The sequence below is a fragment of the Delphinapterus leucas genome, chromosome 10, assembly GCF_059928025.1.
Source record: "Delphinapterus leucas isolate spDelLeu-1000000601 "Yukka" chromosome 10, BTC_Dleu_Yukka2, whole genome shotgun sequence".
Classification (NCBI taxonomy): Eukaryota; Metazoa; Chordata; class Mammalia; order Artiodactyla; family Monodontidae; genus Delphinapterus; species Delphinapterus leucas.
The window spans coordinates 97,143,347-97,168,588 of NC_143138.1; the positions used below are offsets into that span (position 1 = coordinate 97,143,347).

At 47.6% G+C, this 25,242-nt stretch overlaps 1 protein-coding gene across 2 annotated transcripts in view; it reads right to left on the reverse strand.

Moving 5' to 3' along the window:
* The window catches only part of SRGAP3 (SLIT-ROBO Rho GTPase activating protein 3), a 259,740-nt gene that overhangs the window by 41,816 nt on the left and 192,682 nt on the right, over positions 1 to 25,242 (reverse strand). The window contains exons 11-15 of one of the 2 annotated variants that reach the window (XM_089919663.1): positions 18,465 to 18,498; positions 18,383 to 18,433; positions 13,333 to 13,435; positions 8,211 to 8,271; positions 6,429 to 6,506 (exon numbers count right to left, since the gene is read on the reverse strand). In XM_089919663.1, the coding sequence (XP_089775789.1) occupies positions 6,429 to 6,506; positions 8,211 to 8,271; positions 13,333 to 13,435; positions 18,383 to 18,433; positions 18,465 to 18,498 (327 nt within the window). The remainder of the gene's footprint in view (positions 1 to 6,428; positions 6,507 to 8,210; positions 8,272 to 13,332; positions 13,436 to 18,382; positions 18,434 to 18,464; positions 18,499 to 25,242) is intronic. The other variant, XM_022564631.3, reaches the window with a different exon arrangement.

Genomic DNA, 25,242 nt, shown 5'->3' on the forward strand with positions numbered 1-25,242 from the left:
TTGCACAGGGGAAAATATCTCAGGAGAGCAGCACTTTTCAGTTTAATGGGGGTTGCTGAGCTAGTTCACCACCAGGATTTCCATGGGGGACGTGAAAGGAAGCAGGCAGCAACCTGACACCTCCCTGAAGGTGCTGAGAGAGGTCTGCTCAGTGGGCTTCTCCTCCTCCTCCTGCCAGAACAGCCCAGAGCAATATAAGTCTGGTAAGCAATGAAGATCAGAACTGCGGGCTTCCCTGGTGGCGCAGTGGTTGAGAGTCCGCCTGCCGATGCAGGGGACGCGGGTTCGTGCCCCGTGCTCCGTGCCGGGAAGATCCCACATGCTGCGGAGCGGCTGGGCCCGTGAGCCATGGCCGCTGAGCCTGCGCGTCCGGAACCTGTGCTCCGCGACGGGAGAGGCCCGCGTACCGCAAAAAAAAAAAAAGAGCGGAACTGCAAATCCATACTTGGATCTCTATACTATGCCTCTGCGGGAAGAGAATGTGTGTCACTGCCAGGGCCTCTGCTGGCCCCAACATGCTTTAGTGCAAATTAGAGAAAGACACCCCACACACACACTTCCTGAACCAGGGCTTGTGGCTTCCAGGGCATGAGCCAGAGTTCAGCACATTCCTGTCCTCGTGGCTGAGTACTCTTGTGCATTGCCCAGCCTGAACGACTGTGTGTGGCAGCCCATGCATTGTGTTCCATAGGTCAACCTCCCAGATGTTCCCATAGGAGGAGATGAAAATGCTTCCCCACAGGGGTTCAATGTAAATGTCCCCAGCAATTCATGGCTGCTCTTCTCTTTACTGGTACTGGCCACTTGCCAGATTCTGTTCCCTCAGATCACTGTCTCCGGAAAACTCATTCTAAGCAATCTTCTGGGACCCACCAGCCTGCACTGAATCAATCTGGTTTTGCCTTACATACACACACACACACACACACACACACACACACACACACATACACACACACAGGCATAATGACTGATTGCTTAGAATGAGTTCCTCTAGGATTACCTTTTTTTCTCTAAATTAGTTTTTTCTTTAAATTTAACCTTCAGTTTTGAGTCACTTAGTTGCCTGTTGCATCAAATGATTCTTTGGTTTTACACGTTGCCTCCCAGTGATGCCAGATGGGATCAGTACAGCCCCAGATGCCAGTTGCTAATGCCTATAAAATACCATCTTCCCCAAAGGAGAATCATTTAAGAGTTCTTTGGACTTTATCTTCAAAAGTAGCCAAAGAATTCAAGTGACAGGTTATCCCAGAAAATCGTTTGCAGTTAGTGAACTTAGGGTATCAGTAAGAATATTCAGAATACCACACACACAGTTTAGGTGATCTTGGTATAGTGGTGGGACAGCAGTGATTATAAAATGAAAGTAAATAACGTACATGCTCTGTTGGGGGACACTAGAGGGAAACAGGTGTTCAGCCTAGAAAATCATTTCTCAGTGGATTTCCTATGAAGTCAATATGTCTTGGGTTTAACTTTGAAACAAATTTAAAAATTTAAAAACAGGAAGAAAAAAAAAAAAGGAAAATGCTTCCCCCACAAGACTTTCTCATGAGGAAGGAAGAGAGAAAACATAAAAAAAAAAATATATATATATATATATATAGCCTATACTGATATAGCACTTTTCAAGTGAGAAGCACACTGGCATATGTGATCTCTCTTAATCCGCAAAACAGCACTGCATGGCACCAAGGGAGGCATGGTCCCAGCTCCACCACTCTCACCTGCAAGAAAGCTGAGGCCCCAACAAAAGAAACAACTTGCTCATGTAGTCAAAAACAGACACCAGCAGCTCCCAGGTCTCGTAATGCCTGGGAGATATTCCTTCTTCTACCTGTGGTTTTCAATTCTATCTGCTGCCTGTCTGCCTGCATGCCTATCTATCTATCTATCATCTATCATCTTCCTTCCTTCCCTCCCTCTCTCCCTCCTTCCTTTACAGTAGAATCTCAACTTTTTTTTTTTTTCAAGAAAAAGGTTCCCATGGATGAGCAAAGCTGCCTTAGTTGAATTTAGAGAAAGGTGCAAGCCCTACCTTCTCATCTTCCCTCCTCATCCCAGTAGCAGCCCTTGAAGCCCCTCTGAAGGACCGTAAGAGTTTGAAAACTGCGCTGTATTAAGCTGTTCCCCTAGTGCACCACATGTTACTCTTGTGGTCTCATGATCCAAAAGCACAAGGATTTTACTTCCTCCATATAAGCTCTCCTTGTTAAGTCTGGTTAACTTACTGACCACACACACACACACACACACACACACACACCATCCATTCTTGCTCTTCCTCCCAGAAGGCACTTCGTCCATAAAAGGAGCCATCCAAACAATCCTCCCTCCTAGCCCAGGCCTTCGGCTCTCTGCAAGGGTTGCCAATTTTGGCTTAGAAATGAATGGAATTCCAGAGTTCAAGATGAGCAGGATGGTGTATGTGAATGATGGCTTCCTCCAGGAGGAGAATTAGAGCTAAAATTCCAGGCCAGTCCAAGAGAAAGCTAGTTCCCATTTTGCTAGCTAGTTTCCCGGGGAGGGAGGCAGAATTATTACCAAACAGCCCTGCCTGCAGCCTGCTCCCAGCCAGGTCGCCCCAGCATTCCCTAAGGGCTGAAGGCAGGCTGCACCCAGGGCAGAGTGAACACACCGTGTGTGCTCACAGCTCTAGGGGAACGTGCTGCTGGATGGGGGCATGGCAGGAAGCCCACAGGTGGTCTCTCCAGGGCAGGTCTCTGCGGCCAGGATCCTCCCAGCCCCATCCCGAGGCTCCGCAACGTGACAACCCCTCCCTGTGTCTCCCGCTCACACCCCTCTTCCTGGGGTAGGAAACAGATCTGAGAAGGGCCACATCCAGAGTGTAGAATGTGTCAGATCCTACATGCCATGATTTCAGCCCCAAATCCAAACCCTATGTTGATGTGAGCACAGTGAAAGGACCATTGACTCCCTTTCCAGCCACCCTTCCACATGAGGAGAGAACATAGGCAGTTCTCTCACCTTTTACATACCAAGAGGACAGGGGATTGGTTTGTGGGGAAAACAGAGAGGCAAAAAGCTAGCCTGGGAGACAACAGCAAACCACAGCTCTCTCCACAGCACAGCTGCTGATTCCTGCTTTTCCACGATGTTTTCTCCTTCATTTTGCCAGAAGATTACAGGAAGATCTCAAAACTTGAGTGCTGAGTTTGAGATTTATTGACAGCAAAATATAATTAAAAAAATCATAATCCCTTGGGCTTCCCTGGTGGCGCAGTGGTTGAGAGTCCGCCTGCCGATGCAGGGGACACGGGTTCGTGCCCCGGTCTGGGAAGATCCCACATGCCGCGGAGCGGCTGGGCCCGTGAGCCATGGCCACTGAGCCTGCGCATCCGGAGCCTGTGCTCCGCAACGGGAGAGGCCACAACAGTGAGAGGCCCGCGTACCGCAAAAAAAAAAAAAATCATAATCCCAACTAAAACCCTGGTTGACTCATGTCAGAGGAGAAGGAAAGTGCGTTTAGGAATAATAAGCCAAAAATGGATTCCTAACATGTAATTTTTCAGAAGCTTAACAAAAAGAGGTCCGTGCTCCTTTCAACAGCCTTCTGCACGGAGTGTAGGCAAGAGCTTCGTCCAAAGAGAGAAAAAAAGGGGCTGAGGAGGAAAAGACCCATGTCTGTTTGAACAAGTGGCAAAGGACAGGCACCCTGCAGGGATTAGAGGGTTTAAATTTTTTAAAATAAAAGGAAGAAAGGAAAAACACACAATGTACTGGTTTGGAGAGAAAGTTCCATCACCAGTTAGAGCAGGTGGGCCGTGAGGAGTGGGCCCGGGCCGCTCACTGCCAGGGGCTGAGAAGAACACAGCAGCGAGCCAGGGAGAGGAAAGCCGGTTTCAGGAGATGGGGGAGGAGGTGCCCCGAGGGTCAGCCAGGTCAGGAACCCAAACCCAGGGCCGGTGGGTGGTGAATGTCAAGAAACAGAAAGTAATGCATGTGAAATCTGGGTACTAGCCAGCCCAGAGAAGCCAAAAAGGGTTTTTCTAAAAGAGACATCCCAGGAACTATTCTTTTAGAATAAGCCATGCTCCCGTGTAGGCTCGGGTGGAGCCGAAGGACGAAGCGGGCAAGAGAATGAGATTCATCCCGGAACGGGGGTGAGAGGGAGAGGGGCCAACTGCACACATGAGGCAACGAAAAAGCAGAAAACAATTTTTGCAGCTGAGGTTTGGGTCAGGTGATCTCTTCGCTCCAAGGAGCAGAGAAGTCTAATTTGCACAAATACCCCTCCAAGGCACCTGAGCAAGTAACAGAAGGTGCTGACCTTAGAAATCACGTTCAGGAAGGAAAGAAAGCAGCGCTGCTGGGGTGGGGATTGGGCCTGGCTGCCTGGTACAGCAAGGTACTTACTTACAAGACACTGGCAAGTAAGAAAACACAACGGAGAGCGGTCACCGGGCCGGAGGCACCAGGCAGTTTACTCACAACATACAAGGAATTCTTTCTGATGGGGTGAGCCCAGGAGGATGGAACCAGCAAAGGGTCCAGACCACGGCTCTGTTCACTTATAATGAACACAGGGCAGCAGGGGTGTTAAGGAATTGGGGGAAATAAAGAAACCAAACCCTGGCTGGGCTGTCTGTCATTGCCAAGAGAAGCTCAGGGAAATGATGAATGACACTTCTATCAGGGATGCTGAGGGGAGGATACCTCTTGCTTTGTGGGCTTTGCACATGCTGTTCCCTTGGTCTGGAATGCCCTTTCCCTGCTTCCCCTGACTCTTACTCTTCAAGCCTCAGCTTAGGCATTTCCTCTTCCAGGAAGCCTTTCGAGGCTTTGCTATTCCTCCCTCTTCCACGCAAACTGGGCTAGGGGCTCCCATGCTACCCAGCGATTACTCCATGCTTGCACTGACCGTGCTGTTTGCTAAACCGGTTCTCTGCTAGCAGTGACTTGTCTGTTGTTCCTATCATATTGACAGGCCCTAGTCCATTACCCAGTGCAGTGCAGGGCTCAATGCAGGCTTGTTGAGAGGATGAATAAATGCGCAAGTAGGAGCTTGGAGCAGGGCAATTCTGGGGCTCCCTGGTTCTAAGTACCCAAGATCCTGGAGTGGACTCCAAACCCTAAGCTCTCCAGGACCCTCCTCATGGGCCACTGAGAGCCACATCCAGCCCAGTCCTGCTCTCCACACCCAGTTCCAAGCCAGAGTGCCTAGCGCTGCAAAGCTCTGTGCTGGGGGCTATGATGGTGACTGCCTGGGGCTGACAGACAGCTTCCTCTGCCCTGGAGCTAGATCTCAGGACGGAAGCGGGAGGATAGGGTGACCGAAGGTGAGTCTGCTCAGGAGGCAGCCCCTCCAGGAAGGCTGGCAATAAGTCGGGAGAATTCTAGGGCTGGAGCCCCGGGGAGAGGCTTGCTCAGAGCACAACCAACAAGGACAAACCATAACCTTCCAAGGCTATTAGGAGGATTACATAGAAGAATGGGTAAGAAAGTGCTTTGTAAATTGGGATGTGATGTATTGTGGGGAAATGGGTTTGGGATCTGGGTCCTCAGACCAAACTTAGTACCTAACTACTCAGAGAAAAATGTAGTAAATCAGAGCTGAGGAGTAACTACGGAGATGGGATGCTTCCAAACGCTGTGAAACTAGAGGTGCAGATATCGCTTAGGATGCCCCACACTGGCTCTTCTTTCCTCCCTGGGATGGGCTTTGTTCAACAACCAGAGAGTGTGATGCTGGAAAATATTTCCTTGAACGGAAATGCACAGACTCTCAGTTTCACTGTAGCAGCAAGATATGTCCTAGTATAAAAAGGCAGAGGTTTAAGAAGAATTGAGCTCCTCCTGACCCTAGAAAGTCCTTACTTTGCTTGGAGACTGACACTGGCCATCTGTTCCCATCAGGGATCCTGAGGCCAAGGGAGGCTCAACCAAATAAGCCACATTCTGGTGGCCACTTCATTTCTGATAAGCTTTTATACCGAAGTGGGAACTAGGTAACCTCCCCAAGGGTTGGGGAGAATAGCTTTGCCAAAAACACTGCATAAAAAAGAATTAGGCAATTCTAAGCCACTCCATGTTATCTAGCTTCTTCCAACTTTTCTAAAACACAGCAGCCTTTACAGATTCACACAATAACTCCAAGACCCTCTTTCCCAGCAACCACTGTAGAGCCCACCAGAGAAAGTCACCCATGTTTGCTGGTAAATGTTCAACAGCTAGCTCTTTGGCGGCGAAAAGAAAAAGATCAAAGGTCTTAGTGTTTGCCAATTTCTGTGGTGTAAATACTCCCACCTTGGCTGATTTCGAGCTACCAAGGTGAAGTCGCTGAAGGTGAAGTTGGGAAGAGATGTTGATACAAGCTGCCCCAGCACCACTGGCTCTAAGACATGCGTTAACACCCAACCTGGCTTCCTCTGGACACAAGCTGGAGATGATCACTCCACACCTACCTCTCTCAAAGGAATTTTTGATGTCATTGACTTCAACCTGGGATCCTGGCACTCTGAAGATCCCTTGCTGCTGGAGTCCTAAAAGAAATAAACAAACAAAAAAAGAAAGAGAAAATGCCTTGAGCTCATCAGACCACTGGGAACACGGAAGACTCTCCCCACTGCTTGCCTCTTTCTCCCACCATCCTTTGTAACAGAGTCATTCCCAGTGACTGTCTCCTGGCAGAAGCCCCAAAGGAGCCTTTGCGATGAACTTCAGCTGGTCCAAATACTCAGTCACATTCTGCTTCATATGTCTAGGGTCTCTTGTTTGGGCTTGAAGGAAACAAGAAGTTTATATCAACACTGGACCAGTGAATGACTTCCACTTTAACCCACAGGTCAGTTCAATCAAATAACTGGGTAGTGAATGCTGCCTAATGCATTCGTCAGTTGCACTGGTCCCAAGTAGGTTGGCCTGAGTTTACAAATGCCATCGGAGTTTAACAGCCACAGAGACTCTGAATGAGAATGATTAATGCCACTCCCTCAACCATTCCCTCGCCCATCACAGACAACGTCTTCCTTCAAGAAAATCTAGAGTCTAGAGTGCATGCTGGCTTGGGATCAAGGAGTTTGGGGGACATTGACTTATTGCAGAAAGACAATCTCATTTTTTATGTGTTTCTACAAGGCCTTAACAAAGAGGAGACCTTGATACCTGACACAGCAGTAACAACAAAACAGCGACCTATAAGATTGAAGGAATTAGAGGGCCTCCCTCATCTGAAAAGGGAATTAAGACGGGGATCCTTTCCCTGAGATTCAGTTTTTCTATGTGAAACAACTCTCCACTTTATAATTCAGGCAAGTGTTTACCCTTAAAGGCAGGCTTTAGTTAAAGTTTGGTTTGTACATATAGTACGTGCTCAATAAACGTTGTTCATTTCTTTCGTGCTGAATTTCTACCACCTGTGTCTCTTACCCCATCCTCCTGGCTCATTCCCATCCAGTTATGCTGGCCTTCTTTCCCATATTAGGCCTTGACACTTGCCATTCTCTCCACCTGGCTGGCTTCTTCTACTCAAATATCACCCCCTCGGAGATGGCTCTCCTTACAACCTTAGCCAAAGCAGGCCTGCCCTCCTCTAGCCATTCTCTATCCCCTTTAATTAGTTCCTTGGCATTATCACTATCTGAAATTATATTATTTGTCTCTCTGCCTGTTCATTCCCTTGCCCTTCTAATTGGTCATGTAAGCTACCTAGGGCCAGCATCCTACCTGCCTGGTTTGTGGCTATGCTGCCATTGTCAAAAACAATGCCTGCTATGCACTCTGGAAATATATTTTTGGAGGGATGAATAAGTGAACAGATGGAGGCACAATTTAAGTGCTGGGGACACCATGTGGCAAATCCCAGACACTCTATTTCCTCCATGGAGCTTACCACAGTCTAGCAGGATTAACTGATCGGTTGACCAACCTCATTCAGCGCTCAAAGTGCAGAGCTCTGGGCTCGAGTGGGAGCAAAAAAGGAACTAATACAGTTGTCCCACGTGCCCTCCCTGGTCCTCGGTTCTCCTAGCTCCTGGGTCTTCTCACCACCATCTTCAGCTCCCCCTACACACAAGGCTCAATAGACAGCACTCAAGATAGCAGCTGTTCTATAGAACGTTTTCCCTCTCAGAAGCAGAGCAGCAACAGGAAATCTTCCCAGACGAATTTGAATCTCATTTCTTATGAGAACAGCCTAGCACCTGTTCTGGAAAGAGCTGAAAACACTGCCCTGAGATCGAGCTTACCATATAAATTGATGTATCTGATGCAGCTCTCGACGACCAGTGGTATAGCTTGTCCTGAATCCTTAAGAAAAAAAGTTGTGAGTTGTATTGGACTTGGCAACCACCACAGGAGAGAAGACACTGCAAACACAGATTATGAACTCAAGCCAGAAAATTAGTACCATCAGATTAGTAGGAAAACAAGCAAGGAAACACTAATTCTAAAGTCTCCACAAACAGTTAAAATAGAAAGTCTTCTGTGATCGCAGAAAAGCCATAGCTGTGATCATTTTAAAGAAATGCTCTGTCTTCCTATTCAGCTGGGAAGGAATCAGGGCTCAGGAGGCCTGATAGGCACATCAGGGAAGGGGAGGGAGCCCACCGCCTGGAGGGGCTGGAATCCGCCCTCGAAGACTTCTCTGCCTCCCACTGCCCTCAGCCCCATCTCAACTCTGTTCTCCCAGCGCTCAGGGCAGGATCAAGGCCTCTGCCTAGTACTGTAGGACCTGCTGCCAGGATTAAGAAGGACACACCATGGGGGAAGCAAGGCTGGCCCCAGGGATCCTTTTGAGCTCGGAGGAGGGGAGACCAATTCTACTCACAACGTAACAACCTAAACATCCAGACAGATATTTGTTTAACAGTAAACACATTAAAAGGAAAAGTTCTAGAAACAGCTAACGTCAGCCACTGATCACTGAGTGGCAACCTTAGTCAGAAAGGCTGAATAAGATGCAGTTCTAAATACATGCATCTGGGGTGTGAATGTATTTTCAATTATATTTTCCTAGACTGGCCCACAACCACAGAGAGCTGGGCACGGGATAATTTTCTTTCGGATTCCGTGACTCGTTGACCTCTCTGCTATTTCAGGCCACTTACAGAGCATAAAAATTTTTAAAAACTCTCTTTGAAAAGGGGCCAAGTTAAGCACTAGCCTCCTCAGAAGGCGAGGAAAGCAATGAGGCATATGTAATACGCTCACGTAAAGGGACAGAGGAAAAAACCATGATTTGGATGCTTTCGTGGGTCCTCCACACCCCACCTGCAAATTCTGTCCTTGATTAACTACCGTCACGGAGAGGGTAATAAAGTGGACTCATTGGCAACAGGCAAGGCGAGCCCTGTGCTACTAGTCAGGGCTGAAGACAGGTTCCATCCAGTTGAATGGGGCTGACGGACCTTTCCAGTAAATACCTGGTTCCTGGTTCGAGCATTTCTTCTTCCTCTGATAACAAAAAATAAACAGGCAGCAGAGCAGAAGAAAAAGAAAAGATTACGCAGAAGTAATAAGACCAGTTAGAGCAAGCAGCTCCTTCAGAGTCCGGGAACGCCGAAATGCAATGGCAGCCAGCGGAGGTCCGGGGAGACGGCAGGCAAACCGTGGGCCCAGTGGAGCTCCGGACCTGCCCGGCCAGCCTTCCAGGGTGGCTGCCTCGGACGCCAGGGGGCAAAGGGGCCTCTTTCAGTCCTTGTCAAAGGGCAGGAACGGTGTGTACTGAACACTTGCCCCACCCCAAGTCTAGCTTCTCCTCAACACGGGGGCTGTTTACTCACCAATGGTGAGAGCCCACCTAAGATTCTTTAACGTTAGCCCAGCCACCCACAGAAAAGGAGGGACACACGCCCTCAGGTGTCTCCTGTGACACTGGCCCTGCAAGTCAGCTCAGGAAACCTCGCTCTTAGCTCTTAGTTAACCAAGACCGTGTTTATGAGGTGCCCTCTGGATAGGACCAAACAGGATTCCATCTGGTTCCAAATTCCACACCGCTGCCCGTGCTTTCCTACCAAACACCTGGGGCAGCTTGTCCCGGGTACCCACTTGGCTTTGCTTTCCTTCTGCCCACGGACCCTCACCCTGGCACTGAAAAAGCCTCAGGGAACGCAAAAGCTGACAAAGCCTGGAGGAGGGAGGGCAGTGGAGTCAGAGAGCCTTCGTGATCTTGCGGGCAGAACCGGAGGCTCTGCTTTCACTGAAGTCGCCCATTTGCAGGCGAGCACGGCCTCTTCTTTCTTCCCACACATGCAGTGGGTCAGGCTCTGGGGTGCGTGCTGTGTCTCATCCCGACTGAGAAACGGGAGCATGTGCGCCTGCTTGCTGGCGTCACCTGTCCAGCCCCTGGCACCTCAGCAACTAGAATTTTCCTATGTCGACTACGCCTACCTGAACCTAGGACAGCAGTGCCAGGTGACCAGACAGGGCCCCGTGGGCACTCTCCGGAAAGCCCAGGCAGCACTAACAGCTAACATTTCCATGGTGTTTACCCTGCGCCAGGCAGAGCTCTAGAACCCGGCAGGTGTTAACTCATCTGATCCTCCTCACACACTCAGGAGGTGGGTAATTATCATTCTCATTTTATTGAAACAAGGTAAGGACTCCCCCTGCCTCAGCCCGAAGGTAGACCTCCTGGGCCTCAAAATTTATCATAATAAATTGTGTTTCCTTCTATCTGAGAGAAGGGGGGAAAAAATCAAGCATTTTGAAAAGAATCCATTCAGGTAAGGTCCTAGAGATTTATACAAGTAACTCCAACTACGTTTATCCGTCATTCTTGGGGATGCTTCCTTGTCCCTCTAAACCCTCATAATCATGGAGTTTCTGTGATGTTATTTTATTGAAAAGCCTTTCAGAGCTTTAGAATTTCAGAGCTGGGGATTCTTAGTTCACGCTGAATCTTCTTCCAGATAGCACGGGAATCATAAGAGGAAATTAAATTCCATTCCCAAAGGTTGAAGGACTGGATGCATCACACTGCCTTTTCATTTTCTGAGAGTTAACAGTCCTTGAGGTTGGGGTCCCGCCGCTGCAGCCTGTCCCCACAGGGAGCTAAGAGTGGGCGCGCAGAAGAGCTGGCGGAATTGCACAGATGATGTGCGGTACAAGCACACGTGACTATAAAGAAATGCATTCGCTCAACAAACATACTTTTTTCAGTCAAACGGTCCCCTGAGGAGGCTGTGCTCTTATTTCAGCAACATGCTGCTGCCTAGTGCTCTGGGGTGACCCTCTCTGGGGGCTCTTTTCAGAGCCAGTCCCCTAGCGCCCACTACGGCCTATGCCTCTTGCCATATTGTGGCTCCAGGGGCTACAAAGCCGGGCTCTGATTGGCGCTTTTCATTCCAAAGACTGGGGTGTCCGTTCTCAGACAAAGTTTTGGCACCGCTGACGAAGGTCCTGCTGCAGGCTCTCGGAAGATTGACCAGCTGCGGCAATGGCTATATATTTAGAATAAGGATGCGGCTTCCTGGTGACTACCTCCAAGGGGCAGACAATCCCGCGGTTGGTGCATGGCACTCGATCGTCGCGCATCGTCACGTAGGAGCTCTCCATTCAGAGACTGTTTCACTGAACAGAACACCTAGCTTGCAAATGCCATCAGGTAAGAGCTCCTTCCAAGCGTCCTGACAGAGCACCTGTTTCCAAAGAGCTGAGCATATTCTGAAAGGTGTCTGTGTCTCTGAGCCTTTGCTCATTCTGTTCCTCCTCTCAGGGGCTCCTCCGTCCTCCCCTCTGCTGTGTTCCGCCCCATCCTTCAAAGCCGCCCGGACCCCACCGCTCACAGTTCTTCCTGCTCTGAGCTCTCACAGAACTTATTTCCGTGGGGAATCAGTCACCAAGTGCTCATCCTGAATCATCTTCCGCGTTCAGCCTTCTGTCAAAAACCTCCTGAGCAACATGACAAGCTCCTTGAGGGCAGAGAGAGTAGCAAATGGGCCTCAGTCCCCTCTCAGCTCTGGAGTATGGCTTTTTCGAGAAGAAAGTCTTGTTGGAGCGAGGAGGGAGGATGAAGAAAGGGCTCTTGAGACAGCCCCTCTTCCCATGACCTTCTGGATGGCAAACTGCTCACTCGGAGTCACCTCCAAACAGCACCCCTTCCCTGATGCACGCAGTAGCACCCCTCATTTTGGGGTCCTCCACACCTCCCTCCTCTGAGGCATCCTAGAGCAGCTGCTGCTGTTTTCCACCCCCGGGCAGTGCCAACATGTGCCCTCCTTTTCCCCTTTCCCTTCCCCCACTGTCCCCCAGAACTCAGCTTACAGGCAGAGGGACCCAGGCTGGTCCTGCCTACCCCCTCCCACGCCTGAGGCCAACCCTCCCTGCCCAGCAAGTCCTGTGCATGCCCTATATGAGGACAGAGGATAGAGAGCCAGAGCAGGGGCAGCCTCAGCACTCCAAAAGTGTCGGCAGGGCCCGAGAACCTTTATTTTTCTCCCGACTCTTATTTTCTGCAAAGGGTCTTCGTTAGATGGGGCATGCTTCCGATAACTGTCAGGGACCTTCTGCTGCTCCCCTAAGTAATGTTCAGAATGCATCTCCCCTTCCTCAAGTATGTCCCCCACGTGCTGCCCTTTTCAACTCCATCACCATCTTAACTTGCCTTGAGCTGTTCTATCTGGGATGGCTTGATCCTGCACCCTTTGCAGCCAAGAAGTAAGAAGAGAAACTCACTGAGGTGAAAAGCTTTTTTTTTTGTTTAAGGTGTAAAGGATTAACCTGGAATTCTAAAGGGACTACCTCAGCTCTTTTCTCTTCTCCCAAACTGCCTAACAAGAAACAAAATTAGGTGGAAGGGTTGTCTCTCGTACAAATTGTATGTGTTGTGTTCCTTTGCTGGTATATTCTCAACTTTAAAAAATCACTTGTATAAAAACACAGTTACTCACAGGGCTTTTCTTTGTGTTGTTTCCAACCTGTCTCCTCTTGGGAGATGTGAGTGTGACTCAAGTCGAGGGGGTTTCTCTAAGTGTCCCTCAGGCTGGTCAGGACTGCAGTTCCTGAAGCAGTGAAGTGGGGCTGACAGGGACCACTGTCTGGCACGGATTCAGTGCCACCTGGATTTTACTGGGTCCCAGCATGATTGCAACCCTCCCCCAGGGCTGAGAATCAAGGGAAAGCACTTAGGAGCAACTGGTCAGAGGCAAAAGCAGCTCTGATTAGAAGCCCTCACTGAAGCTAAGAGCAAGATGCCGGGAGGACCAGCTTGCCACAAGGCCTGGCCGAGGGCCTGGATTGAAAGTTCCAGTCCGTCAGTCGTTGGTAGGTCGGTAGGTTGGGGCAGGGCTGTTGGCCGGGGGAGGAGGTGGAGAAAGGCTGCCATTACATTGGGTGCATTCGCGGACTCTGTGGCTCCCCAGCAAGTACCTTAATGAACGCTTCCATACAGCCGTTAAATAGTTTATGGCTACACACTGAGAGAGGCCTAGGTCTCCTCATTTTCTGTGGTTTAGGGGGAAGACAGGGGGGCCTAGGGGAAAACGGAACAAAAGAAATCAAGAAAGCAAACAAGGTAAACATACAACTGGGAAAGACGCTCTTACGACCCACGACTGGAGGAGAACACAAAATGCAAATGGAAGGCCTGAACCCCCAGCGCATTGGTGTCCAATGCTCCATCTGAAGGCCTCTGGATGTTTAAGCGGGTCTTAATTTACCCACGGTGTCAGGCAGGAGTAACACAAATGTATTCTAAATCACAGGAGGGCACAGCACGTGTCCAGGAAACCATTGAAACTCCAATCAGGGCTGTCATCCCGCAAAGCTGACCAGATGGAGGGGGAATCAGGGGAGAGATGTAATCTGTAGCCCAAGAAAGCAAGAGACTTTCAAAGATGATCGGAAGGGTTAATTTTCATCATTTTGGCTTAAATGCATCACCAAGTCTCAACTCCCACCATACCAGGGCACTGATCCTCCTAATGCCTCCTTGCATTTCAAATGCACTTGACTAATCTTTATTCCATTGATCTAAGAGCCAGGCAATTATTATTCTTATTTTAGAGATGAAGAAATTGATGCCAGGAGGGAGGCTGCAGCTTCTTTGGGGTCCCCAGGGGACCCAGGATGATGATTATCTCCTGTCCTTTAGTCAAGTACACTTTCAGTTACAATGTTTTCAAATCCATCATCACACTTAATGTCAGCTCAACCCTGCACGTATGGTCCCATTTTACAGAGGCCTAAACTGAGGCCTAGAGGGGGGAGGTGGCAGAGCTAGGCCCCAAACCCAGGCCTCTTTGGCTCCAATCCCAAGATTTTTACCAAAGGGTCTGTCATGGAGCCTTAGGGAACTTTCTCATTTCCAGCCAAAGACTCATCCATCCCATTAACCCTTGCCAGCGGAGGACCCGTGGGGTCAGGTTGAAAGTGTCTTGCTTGACTTTAGGATCTCCATTCCCTGTGCTCCATCTCGGCCACAGGGAGGGGCGATCATACCACAGTTCACCAGCGACAGCGAAACAGCCACAAACACTGGACCAGTTTGCAGAGTTGCTCACATGCATATACCTGTGTTGGCTTATTTGCTCATCTTTCACCACCCAAGTTGGCCTGACTCAATGCTGCCAGCCTTCTAGGGCAAAGGGCTTTCTGAGGTTAGGAGGAGAGTCCCTAACCAAGAGACACAGTTCATTTTCAACTGGCTTCGTTCATAATTTGAGAGGTACCAAGTGGGGACCAAGCCTGACACAGATAATGTCCACGCGTGATGAACACAGACCTGGGCCCACAAGCCTTGACTGATTTCTGTGCATGGGCAAGAAATTGTATGTGCCGTGGAGCCAGTCAAGGAGATAAGACTCATGCTGCCTTGCTCACTGGCCTTGTGGTGCCTGTCTCCCTCAGCAGGCCCGCCATCTAGGGAACTCGGATCAACTTCTAGGTGTCTGAATACTGAGCAAATGCTGCTAGCTCCAGGACATGCATGGGCAAAGACACGGTGGAATCCAAATCTCATGCCACCCAAACACTGGAACTAAAATAACAGCACAGACCAAAATTTTGCAAAGAAACAACAGGCAAGATTATTTTGAGCTCATCTCGGATCTACGTCAATTTGGTTAGCTAAGTCCATGTCATTTCTTTTTCATAAGTTACTTATTTTTTGAGGATGTGGGTTATGTGAGAGTGATATTTCTTACAACAGATCTGCTTTTGAATTTCCAAATGCCAAAAGAGAGTGCCAAAAATGTGACAGGGCCATAGGTTTTACGTATCATAACTGGAGGGTAGCAGCTGCACCACCTTGTTTCCATGGTGATTTGGGTTTCTGTTTTTGGACGTTCTCACATCATTTCCTTATCTCACACTGCATGATACCCTCACGACAACCCTGTGAGATAGGCAAGAACTATTAAACCTACTTTAAACATAAGGTAAACGAGCCCAGGAGAGATTAAGAAACTTGCCCAAGGTCACAGGAACAGAATTCAGCTCTTCCTACTTCAGGTTCCGGTGTGATTATGGAAATTGGGAAATTGATTTTATCACAGAACATTCAGCAATAGCATTAAATCATCTATTAAACTCTCATGGTCAGCAAGAGTACACACTCTTAATGCAGGTGTTGGACACCCAATACCAAAAATATCTAGGGTGCCTTTAAAATTTATTTCCTAAAATAAGTCCTAAGGATTCTTTTTTCCTTGAAGTTACATAATTTCTGCCCAATCCAGAAAGCAAAGGACTGTTAGAACCGCATCAGGATTTCTTTCTTTTGTGTGGTGCTCTGTGCAGTGAGCGGAATCTCTGACAAGGAAACGTAGCTATCCCAACTTTGCATGACACCAAATTGATACCGACTTACTGAAGTGCTGGGTGGGGCACAAAGTGGGGAGCAGGGGGGCAGCTCAGCCAAGGAAAGTGGGGCAGCCTAAGCCTTCCATCTCTTCTGCTGCTCAGTTGCAGAGCAAAAGGAAAGAGAGAGAGAGAGAGAGAGAGAGAGAGAGAGAGGCAGGGAAAACAGGAACAGAGAAAGCCACGGAGAGGAAGAAAGAGAAACCAGAGACCAATGTCCCCTTCCTGCCTTTCAACCAAGATAAAAATTAACACGCGTTAGTAACATAGGAATTGGCCTCAAAATTATTCTGTGACCAGAAGGATGGTTATTTCCCTAGACAACCCAACAGATGTGGGTGTCAACATCCAAAATGGCAGCAATATTGTAGTTCAGTGGTGGTCAGGCTCTTGGAAGCTGTGCATGGGTGTGCATGGGGTTGCATCTGTTTGGACAAGAAATCTCGAGTGATTTCACTGCTAATCCAGACTTGGAGCGAGTCAGCCTAGGTTAGGGAAGCCAGTCAATGGTTTGAAAAACCATATCAAACCTTACATTTGCATCTGGCTTTGCCATTTACCATATGTCTTTCAAGCGCATTATTGCATCTGGTCAGCCTAATTACAGGGTTATTATGAATTGGGGCTATTCTAAGATAATGTTCTAAAGTATGAGAAAAAAATATACAATGTGTTGCAGCCCATGTGCAAAAATTGGTCTGTCTATACAAGGCCAGCAACAACTTGGCTGAGGGGACCTGCTCAAATAATCACCCAAAGCAACACTGACCTTGGACAGGAAACTATGGCAGATAAAGAGGGCCACAGTATAGAAATAGCTCACCCAGGGCATTTAAGATAAATTTTAAAAACACTTCCAAGTTAGCAGTGCACTCCACAATAAGTTAAAAATGATTTTTGGAAGTAAGAGGAAGCTTTTACTTTACTAAGAGTAGCCTTTGACCTTGGCCAAGGGCCAAAGTGCAGATGGCTGGATTTGCAACTTAGTGCAGTGTATCTAAGTGGGAGGTCTGTAATCCTAGCTTGGATTTCCCAGGCCCTAGGTCAAAGAGGGTGTGGAAGACAGCATCTCAGAGGGCTTTATTTAAAAACAACAACAACAACAAAAAAAAAAAACCTCTCAACATTTCTCTAAGGAAGACCCTGGGACCTCGCTAAGGGTTTGATTACAGATCTCTCCTACAATCTGCTGGAATCATCTTCTCCCACATGAGTTTTAGGAATTAGGAGGAAGTGAGGGATGGCTCAATTCATCCCCCCATCTGTTTCATTATTTGCAAACTTTGGTGTAAAATGTGGCTTCTGTTGTTTTGGGACTATGACAACACTCTTGCAATAAGTAAGTAAGTAAATAAATAAATAGGAGTTTGTTTCTAAAAGGTTCTTAGAAAGTAACCCTGCACATCTGCTGACCCATGTGCTGGGAGGGCCTCGCCTGGTATCATGAATCTTCCCAATGTCCGGGGACTGCCGGGGCCTAGAGGAACAGCTGCACAGGCTAAGCTTCTGGAAAGCCCTCAGTCTTCCCCCACCCTGGGCCAGCAAACTGAAAACCTCAGAGCTTTCCAAGCCTTTTCCCAGCCAACTCCCTTCCAGATGAGGCGGGAGTTAAGGGTTCATCCTCCCTCTTGCCAAGTAGGACAGCTTTCCAGGATTCTGGGCCACTGGGAAGAACTTGTGGGAAAAGGATGTCTTTGGGTCACTGGGCCCAGAATGAGGCAGAAGTAGCTCTCAACGGCCACGTGATGGAAAAGCGCAGGCCTCTGGGCCACCAGCTCAATTCAACTTGGGCAGTGGGACGGGCATTGCTGGGAACACGGAAATGGATGGGCTCTAAGGAACCCGGGCAGCGATAGGGCTGTTTATGGACCTAAACTGTCCACAGGTAGAGGAAAGGTCCAGTCCTGAAGCCAGCCTCTCAGCTATCAGCTGCTGAGCGAAAGTGTTCACTGGTTCTGGTCTGCTCAGGGAAGAGCCCAGAGGATAATGTTGAGCGAGCTGGAGAGAAAGCAGAAGCTGCCCACTATTACTTCCCCCACCAGGGGCTCTGCCATCAGGCCATCCCAGTGCTGCGAGGCCTGAAGCCAGGGCAGGCAGCAGCGGGCGTCTGCGCACGCTCGTGTGGATATGCGCATGCGTGTGCCCGGTGGTGTGCGGTTCCAGCCAAACCCGGAGCCTTGGCAAACTGGGACCCCGGGCTGGGCACCACGCCTCGGCGGTTTGCTCAGCAGCCATAGAACGGATGGGGAGACAGGTGGGCAGCTACCCCACAGCCTCTGGCTTCTCCTGGTTGCCCTCAGCTACTCTGCAATATATATTACCTTCCCGTCCTCCCACCAGATGGATAGCAACGAGGGACGACACCCACTTCCCACAGCAGCTCTGAAAGGCTCCCTCCCCATCACCAGTCTAATGCTGGAACCAGCAGAGCAGCCAAAAGACCTTTGCCTTCCCTCTCAGCACAACCACACCCCCGTGGGGACACTGTCCCCTCTAAGACTCCTCCGCTGCCCTGAGCTCCAGCACTGTCTCGCCACCTCCCCATCTGTCCTGCTCCCCCCACCTCCTCCCACTGCCCACTCAGGCAGCAGGTGAAGGAAACAAGATGCACCGCTCTTACCTGGTTGTACCGCATTCTGCTCTCTCCCCTGGAAAGAAAAGTGTACATTGATTTAATTGTTGATTTTGTTTTCGTTTTTGTTGGTTTATTTTTGAGCAGAGAACATTCATCTTTTTCTAAAAACAAGAAACAACTAACACCTTAATTATTTGTGAAATAGGAAATCTTATTATGCCTAAGGTATGTTCTGTTGCGAAGAACTGAGTCTTATTAAATCCTCAGTGCCTCCTATTTGTAGGGCCATGTTCACATATTTTTCATTTGTTATTGTTCCTACGCATTTTATTTTCAGTGATTCTCAAACTACAACCTGCTGACCAGTGGCATCAGAATCTTCTGGAACTCTTGTCAAAAATGCAGATTTTTTTGGCTCTTTCCTGGATAAGGACCCAGGAATCTGCATTTTGACAGCACTCCCAGTACTCTCTTCTATGCACACCCCAGCTGGAGAGCCCACGCACTGCTTTATGTCCACAAAGGTTTACTGAGCACCTGTCATGCCCGGCACTGAAGGGTATCAGCCATAAGACACCTTCTGTTGTCACTCAACCCCGCCAAGTGCCCACCCTCAGCCGTCCTGCCTTCATCCTCAGCTGAAGACCTTCTCGCTTCCTTCACTGGAAAACAAAATCAATAAGACAGGGTCTCTGGGTACCACCATGAGACCTACCCACCTACCTGTGCCTGCCCACTCCCCCGCTACCTCCTTTCCCGGTGCTCTGGAGGAAGCATCCTGCTTCTGCTAAAACCCAGACCCCATGCTGCAGGTCCCATGCCCTCGGCCCTTTTCAGGGGCTTTGCTTCTGCAAGTGTCTCCCCTCTCTCTAGCATGGCCAGTCTCCTCTCTTCTGGATCATTTCCATCAGCGTATCAACACGTACACTGGATACATCCAACCTGCCTTTTAAGCCTCCCCTTGATCCCATTTCTCCTCTAACTCAATCTCCATTTCTCAGTTCTCCTTTCCAGCAAAACTTCCTGAAGGAGCTCTGTTTGGGGTCCCTGTCGCTTCCTGCTCTTGCCTTACCGCAGCTGGCTTTTGTCCTCACCACTCCACGGAGACTGCTCTGTGTGGCTGAACCTAATGCCTCCTCTGCTCTTACCTGACTGCTCAGCACTCAGCACTGCCTACCTCAGTTAATCACTCCCTTCTTCTTATAAAGCTTTTTCCTCTTGATTTTCATGACTCTGTACACTTTCCAGGTGTTCTTCCTGCCCTACAGGCTGTTCCTCAGTTTCTCTTGTTGTCTCCTCATCTGTCCAAGCTCTAACCTCTAAATATTGGAATGCCCCCAGGATGCAAACTGGGTCTCCTCCACCCTCTCTAGGTGATCTCAAATGCTTGCTGAGACTTCCTAACTTTATCTCCAGAGCTTACATTTCCCTGGAATTCCAGTCTCATATCCACTGCCCTCTTTTTTAATTATTGAGGTATAATTTACATATCATAAAATTCACACATTTAAAATGTATAATTCAGTGATTTTTAGTAAATATTCAAAGCTGTGCAACCATCACAACTCAATTTTAGAACATTTCCATCACACTGAAAAGATCCCTTGTGCCGATTTATAGTCACTCCCTCTTCCCATCTCCAGCCTATGGCAACCACTCATCCACTCTCTGTCTCTGTAGATTCGCTTATTCTGGATATTTCATAAAAATAGAATCATACAATATGTGGTCTTTTGCATTTGGCTTCTTTCACTGAGCATAATGCTTTTGAGGTTCATCCACAGCATGATTCAGTACTTCATTATTTTTATGGTGCAGTAGAGAACATCTAAGCCGGTGCTGTCCCATGGAAATATAATGCAAGCCACAATTTCTAGTAGCCACATATAAAAAGTAAAGAGAAACATGAAAGATTAATTTTAATGATACATTGTATTTAATCTAATATATCAAAAATATTATTTCAATATGTATCAATATAAAAATTAGTAAGATATATATATTACTAACTCTTTGAAATCTGGTGCTTGTTTTACACATCTCAATTCAGACTAGCCACGATTCAAGTGTTCAATAGCTGCATGTGGCTTGTGGCCACCATATTGGACAGAACAGCTCCAGACCCAGGAATCCCATCTAGCATTCACATGAAGGGACTTTATTCAAAAAAAAAGAACTGAGCATTTATATTTCTCTATTGTTTCAGAAAGCAATGCTGAGTGGGGAGAAAAATGAGGGGAGGAAGAGAGTTAGAGAAGTCTGAGAATAAAACTTGGAGCGAATCAGCACACAATTCCTTAATTCCCGACCAAAGCCACAAGCAGTTACAAGAGTGAGTGACTGCAACCGGCTGAACAGAAGCCAAACGAGGAAAGGAGAAAAGTTGGGTAAAACAGGAAAATTTGCTCTGCTTAATTTGATCGTGTGCCTGGGGTCTGGGGCAAATTCCTACCAGACATCAACTTGAGTTAAATTTTCACGTAGATCTAAGACCCTGACTTGAAGCTGATGGCAGCCCACTCATGAAAGCGTCAGCCAGTGGCCTGGATTGACTATAAAGCACATCATTTCCCTTAGAGCTGTAGTCAGCTGTGCAACTCTGACTGACAAAGGGGACCTAGGAAGAGGTTCCTGCTCTACCTCCTCTTAGTTCCAGAATTGCCCACTCCCCTATATACTCACTGTGGTCCAGGCACAGTGCCCTTCTTTTATTCCTACCTCATCACATCCCTTCCTGCCTTCACACAGGCTGTTCCCTCTGCCCCAACACTCTCTCCCCAGTTTTTCACATGGCTGACGCCTTCCCATCCTTCAGTCTCAGCTTAAACATCACCTCCCCTCGGAGGCCTCTCTGATCACCCAACCTAAAGCAGGTGCCCCAATGCTCCCCAACCCCGAACACAACTATTCTCTATCTCAGGCCCAATTTTCTATTCGAGGACACTCACAGTTATAATTCTTTACTTAACGGTTTGTTTCCTGTTTGAGGTCTCTCTTCCCCATGAGGGCAGGAACCTTGCTCGTCTTGTATATACTGTGTCCCCATGGATGGATGGACAGATGAATAGATGCCCGGGGGGGAAGAAAGGGGTAGGTAGGAATCAAAGGATCTGAGTCCTGGAGTAGAATGTGTCAGAACACACTCAAGATAGACCTTCCTCTGGCAACGAATCGAATTTATTCTCCTTCAGCTTTGACTCACATTCCAGACCTCAAGAACCTCTTTACCAGAAACATCTTTTGGAATATGGTGTTTCAACTTCTAACAAATAACAGAAATTAAAAATGTTCTTCCCTTTACCACCTGAGATCTCTTCAGGTTTTAAAAATATATTTTATACTTGGTGGCTCAGTCATTTTCTAGAAGGTCAGACTGTCTGGTCCCGGTGGACATTTTGCTCTGTAATGGGCTATTAAGTCTTGGCCTGAAAAGGTTATGTCTCATCCGTTTTATAGACAATGCACCATTCACCCCAGAGGGGCTATAGAGTAAATTGAAAACCCACCCATATGTTAAGTGTAAAGCCTGGAGCTTACTGACTAACCAGGGCAATAAAGAGGTCAGAAATCTAAGACTCAGAGATGATAAACTAAGAATCCTCTGGCCAATAAAACGACATAGCAACAGCCAAGGGCACATAAGGGTGTGTGCTCTTGTTCCCAAGATGTGGCAGTGACATTTGTAACAAGGAATGACAATTTGCAGGGCACCTAGAAGCATTTTGACTTGTGTGCCATGTTCAAAAATTCGCTTCTAAGTGAGGGTGACCCAAAAGACCTAGTTTCCTCCAACTTGTGGTTTCTTTGAGGTGTGCTGTCAAAAGAGTACTGGAGAGAAACTGAGGCACTAGACATGATATTTCATTTCATTAAAAAAAAGCTTTGTATCTTTTTAGTAAAAATATTCCACTTGGCCCCATATTTCTCACCTGTTTTCAAAATGACCAGCTTATCCCCCCAATATAAAATAGCTCTCAGGTGACCTAAAAAGGCCATTGAGGCAGGTGTCACCCTACCCTAGCCCCACTCTTAGAAGAGCTTTCTACTGAATGGAAGAGTTAACATGTCCAGGTGGAGGGGAATCATCTGAAGATGCTCAGAAGAGTGAATTAGAAGATTCTGAGCTTTCTTTGGCCCGCTCAATTTTTTCATGCCCCAACTTTGCCCAACGGGCAAGTTCTTTATCAAACTAAGTCAGTGCAAATTCTCCCCTTTCCCCTAATGCCCTTAGAATCCACATATACCTTTATTGTGCAGGGGAGACACAAAAATGACTGAAGATTTGGTTTCAGCTTCAGTAATTCAGTAATTTACTAACTTCAGTTAATAATAATGTATCAATATTCATTAATTGTGACAAATATACCATATTCATGTAAAATGAAGATGTTAATAATAGGAGAAATTGGATGTGGAGTATATGGGAACTGTACTATCTTATCTTTGCAACTTTTCTATAAATATAAAACTATTCTAAAACAAAAAGTTTATTAAAATTTAAATAACTATGGAGAACACTACGGAGGTTCCTTAAAAAACTACAAATAGAAGTACCATATGACCCAGCAATCCCATATACCCTGAGAAAACCATAATTCAAAAAGAGTCATGTACCACAATGTTCATTGCAGCTCTATTTACACTAGCCAAGACATGGAAGCAACCTACGTGTCCATCGAGAGATGAATGGATAAAGAAGATGCGGCACATATATACAATGGAATATTACTCAGCCATAAAAAGAAACGAAATTGAGTTATTTGTAGTGAGGTGGATGGACCTAGAGTCTGTCATACAGAGTGAAGTAAGTCAGAAGGAGAGAAACAAATACCATATGCTGACACACATATATGGAATCTAAAAAAAAGATGGTTCTGATGAACCTAGGGGCAGAACAGCAATAAAGACAAAGACGTAGAGAATGGACTTAAGGATACGGGGAGGGGGAAGGGTGAGCTGGGATGAAGTGAGAGGGTGGCATGGATATATATACACTACCAAATGTAAAATAGATAGCTAGTGGGAAGCAGCCGCGTGGCACAGGGAGATCAGCTCGGCATTCTGTGACCACCTAGAGGGGTGAGATAAGGAGGGTGGGAGGGAGATACAAGAGGGAGGGGATATGGGGATATACGTATGCATATAGCTGATTCACTTTGTTATACAGTAGAAACTAACACAAGCAATTATACTCCAATAAAGATGTAAAAAAGAGGAAAAAAACTTCTCCAGAATTGACCAGTCTAACAAGACCCATCCCATTTATCAAAAGAAGCACAGTGGGCTTTCCTCACTGCTGGCTTATGAGAAAACAGGACTATGGAAATTCTTCTAGATGGCTCTTTCTTAGCCTCCATTATACTTCTGAAGTTGCATTTTCAGTTTTTTGCTGCTCTTCAGCTCAAAAGTCAGAAGAAGGACTCATAAATCACATCTCAAAGCAAGGCGCAGCTGAAGGCTAAATAAACTTGGAAGACCAAATGGATCACGAGTTACGCCAACCAAAACTAATTATTATTATTATTATTTCATTAAGACCATTCAGGCAAGGGCAGGAATAAAAGGTTGCATGTGACAGCACTCACGGAGGAGCTGGAGAGAAGCACTTCCTCATCTGGGATCTTATTTTATAAATGAACATCTTGTTTTCTAAATCCAGGGTATCTGATTTCGAAAGTACAAGTAGCCAACAACTCATATGGACCCACCTTTTGCTACAACTCATGAGCAGCAGCCCCCAGTCCCATGACCATAAAAACTGATTCTGTGAGCCGTGGAAGCTGCCCCCGTCACACACACACCCAAGCTCCTCTCGAGGACTTTCTGTCTCTCCCCTTTCCCTCTATTCTTGCTGTTCTTGTTCCTCCGTGTTACCTACACTCCTCCATGGCCCCACTCGCCTGGTCCAATACTGAAATGTCAGGATGGGCAGAATGTAGAGGGGGGGGACAGGGGAAATGAAGAAAAAGCTCATTGCAACTCCTTCTCCCCCACTCTTCCTCTCCATCAATGAGTTTTGACAAATGTAAACACCCATGTCTAACCACCACCCAAAGCAGGATATAGAACATTTCCATCACCTCCAAGAGCTCCCCAGCTCTCACCAGCTAGAACACACAAAACTAGTCTATGGCAATAGAAATCAGGTCAGTGGTGCCTTGAGGTGGAGGATGGGGGCAGCTGACTGCAAAGAGGCACAAGCAAACTTCCGGGTGGTGGTGACAGGTGGATGTATGTGTTTGTCAAAACTGATTTCTGCACATAAAATGGGTGCATTTTATGGTATATCCATTATATGTCAACAAAGTTGATTGAAAAAATTCCATTGGTATTAAAGTCCTGGCTATTCCTTCAAGCCCTAGTTTTTCATCTTCCTTGAAGCCTTTCCAGATCTCCTGGGCCCACAGCGAAACCTCCCTCTCTGGACTCACAACCCTCAGAGTCTGTACTGTTCGCCTGGCAATTCAGTCAGTATTTCTGTGTGATAGTGTTATCGTTATTTAATTTTTTATGAATTCATGTGTTGTCTCCCAGCGAGAATGTTAAGTGCCTTGGGGTTGGGAAATGGTTTCATTTTTCACCAGTTCTTCTAAAGCATGGGGCTCACAAATGCCAAGCACCTGCAGAGCCTGGCAGCCCCCTTGATAGCTGCTGAGTGGACAGGAATTAGGGACTTGTGCGGCTGGGACACAGCCACTAGAATGTGCACCCACAGGGAGAAGAGAGCGAGCCAGGGAAGGCAAGGACGTGTTGCGGACAGCGAACTCCCACTGGCAGTGACCACCAGCCCCACAGCCCAGCACAACTCTCGTCCTGTCACACTCCTTCCCCAGAACACTCCTGGGAGCTCTCTAGGCTGCTTCAAGCTGTCATCTCGGGATCTACTGGCATCATCATCTTAGAAG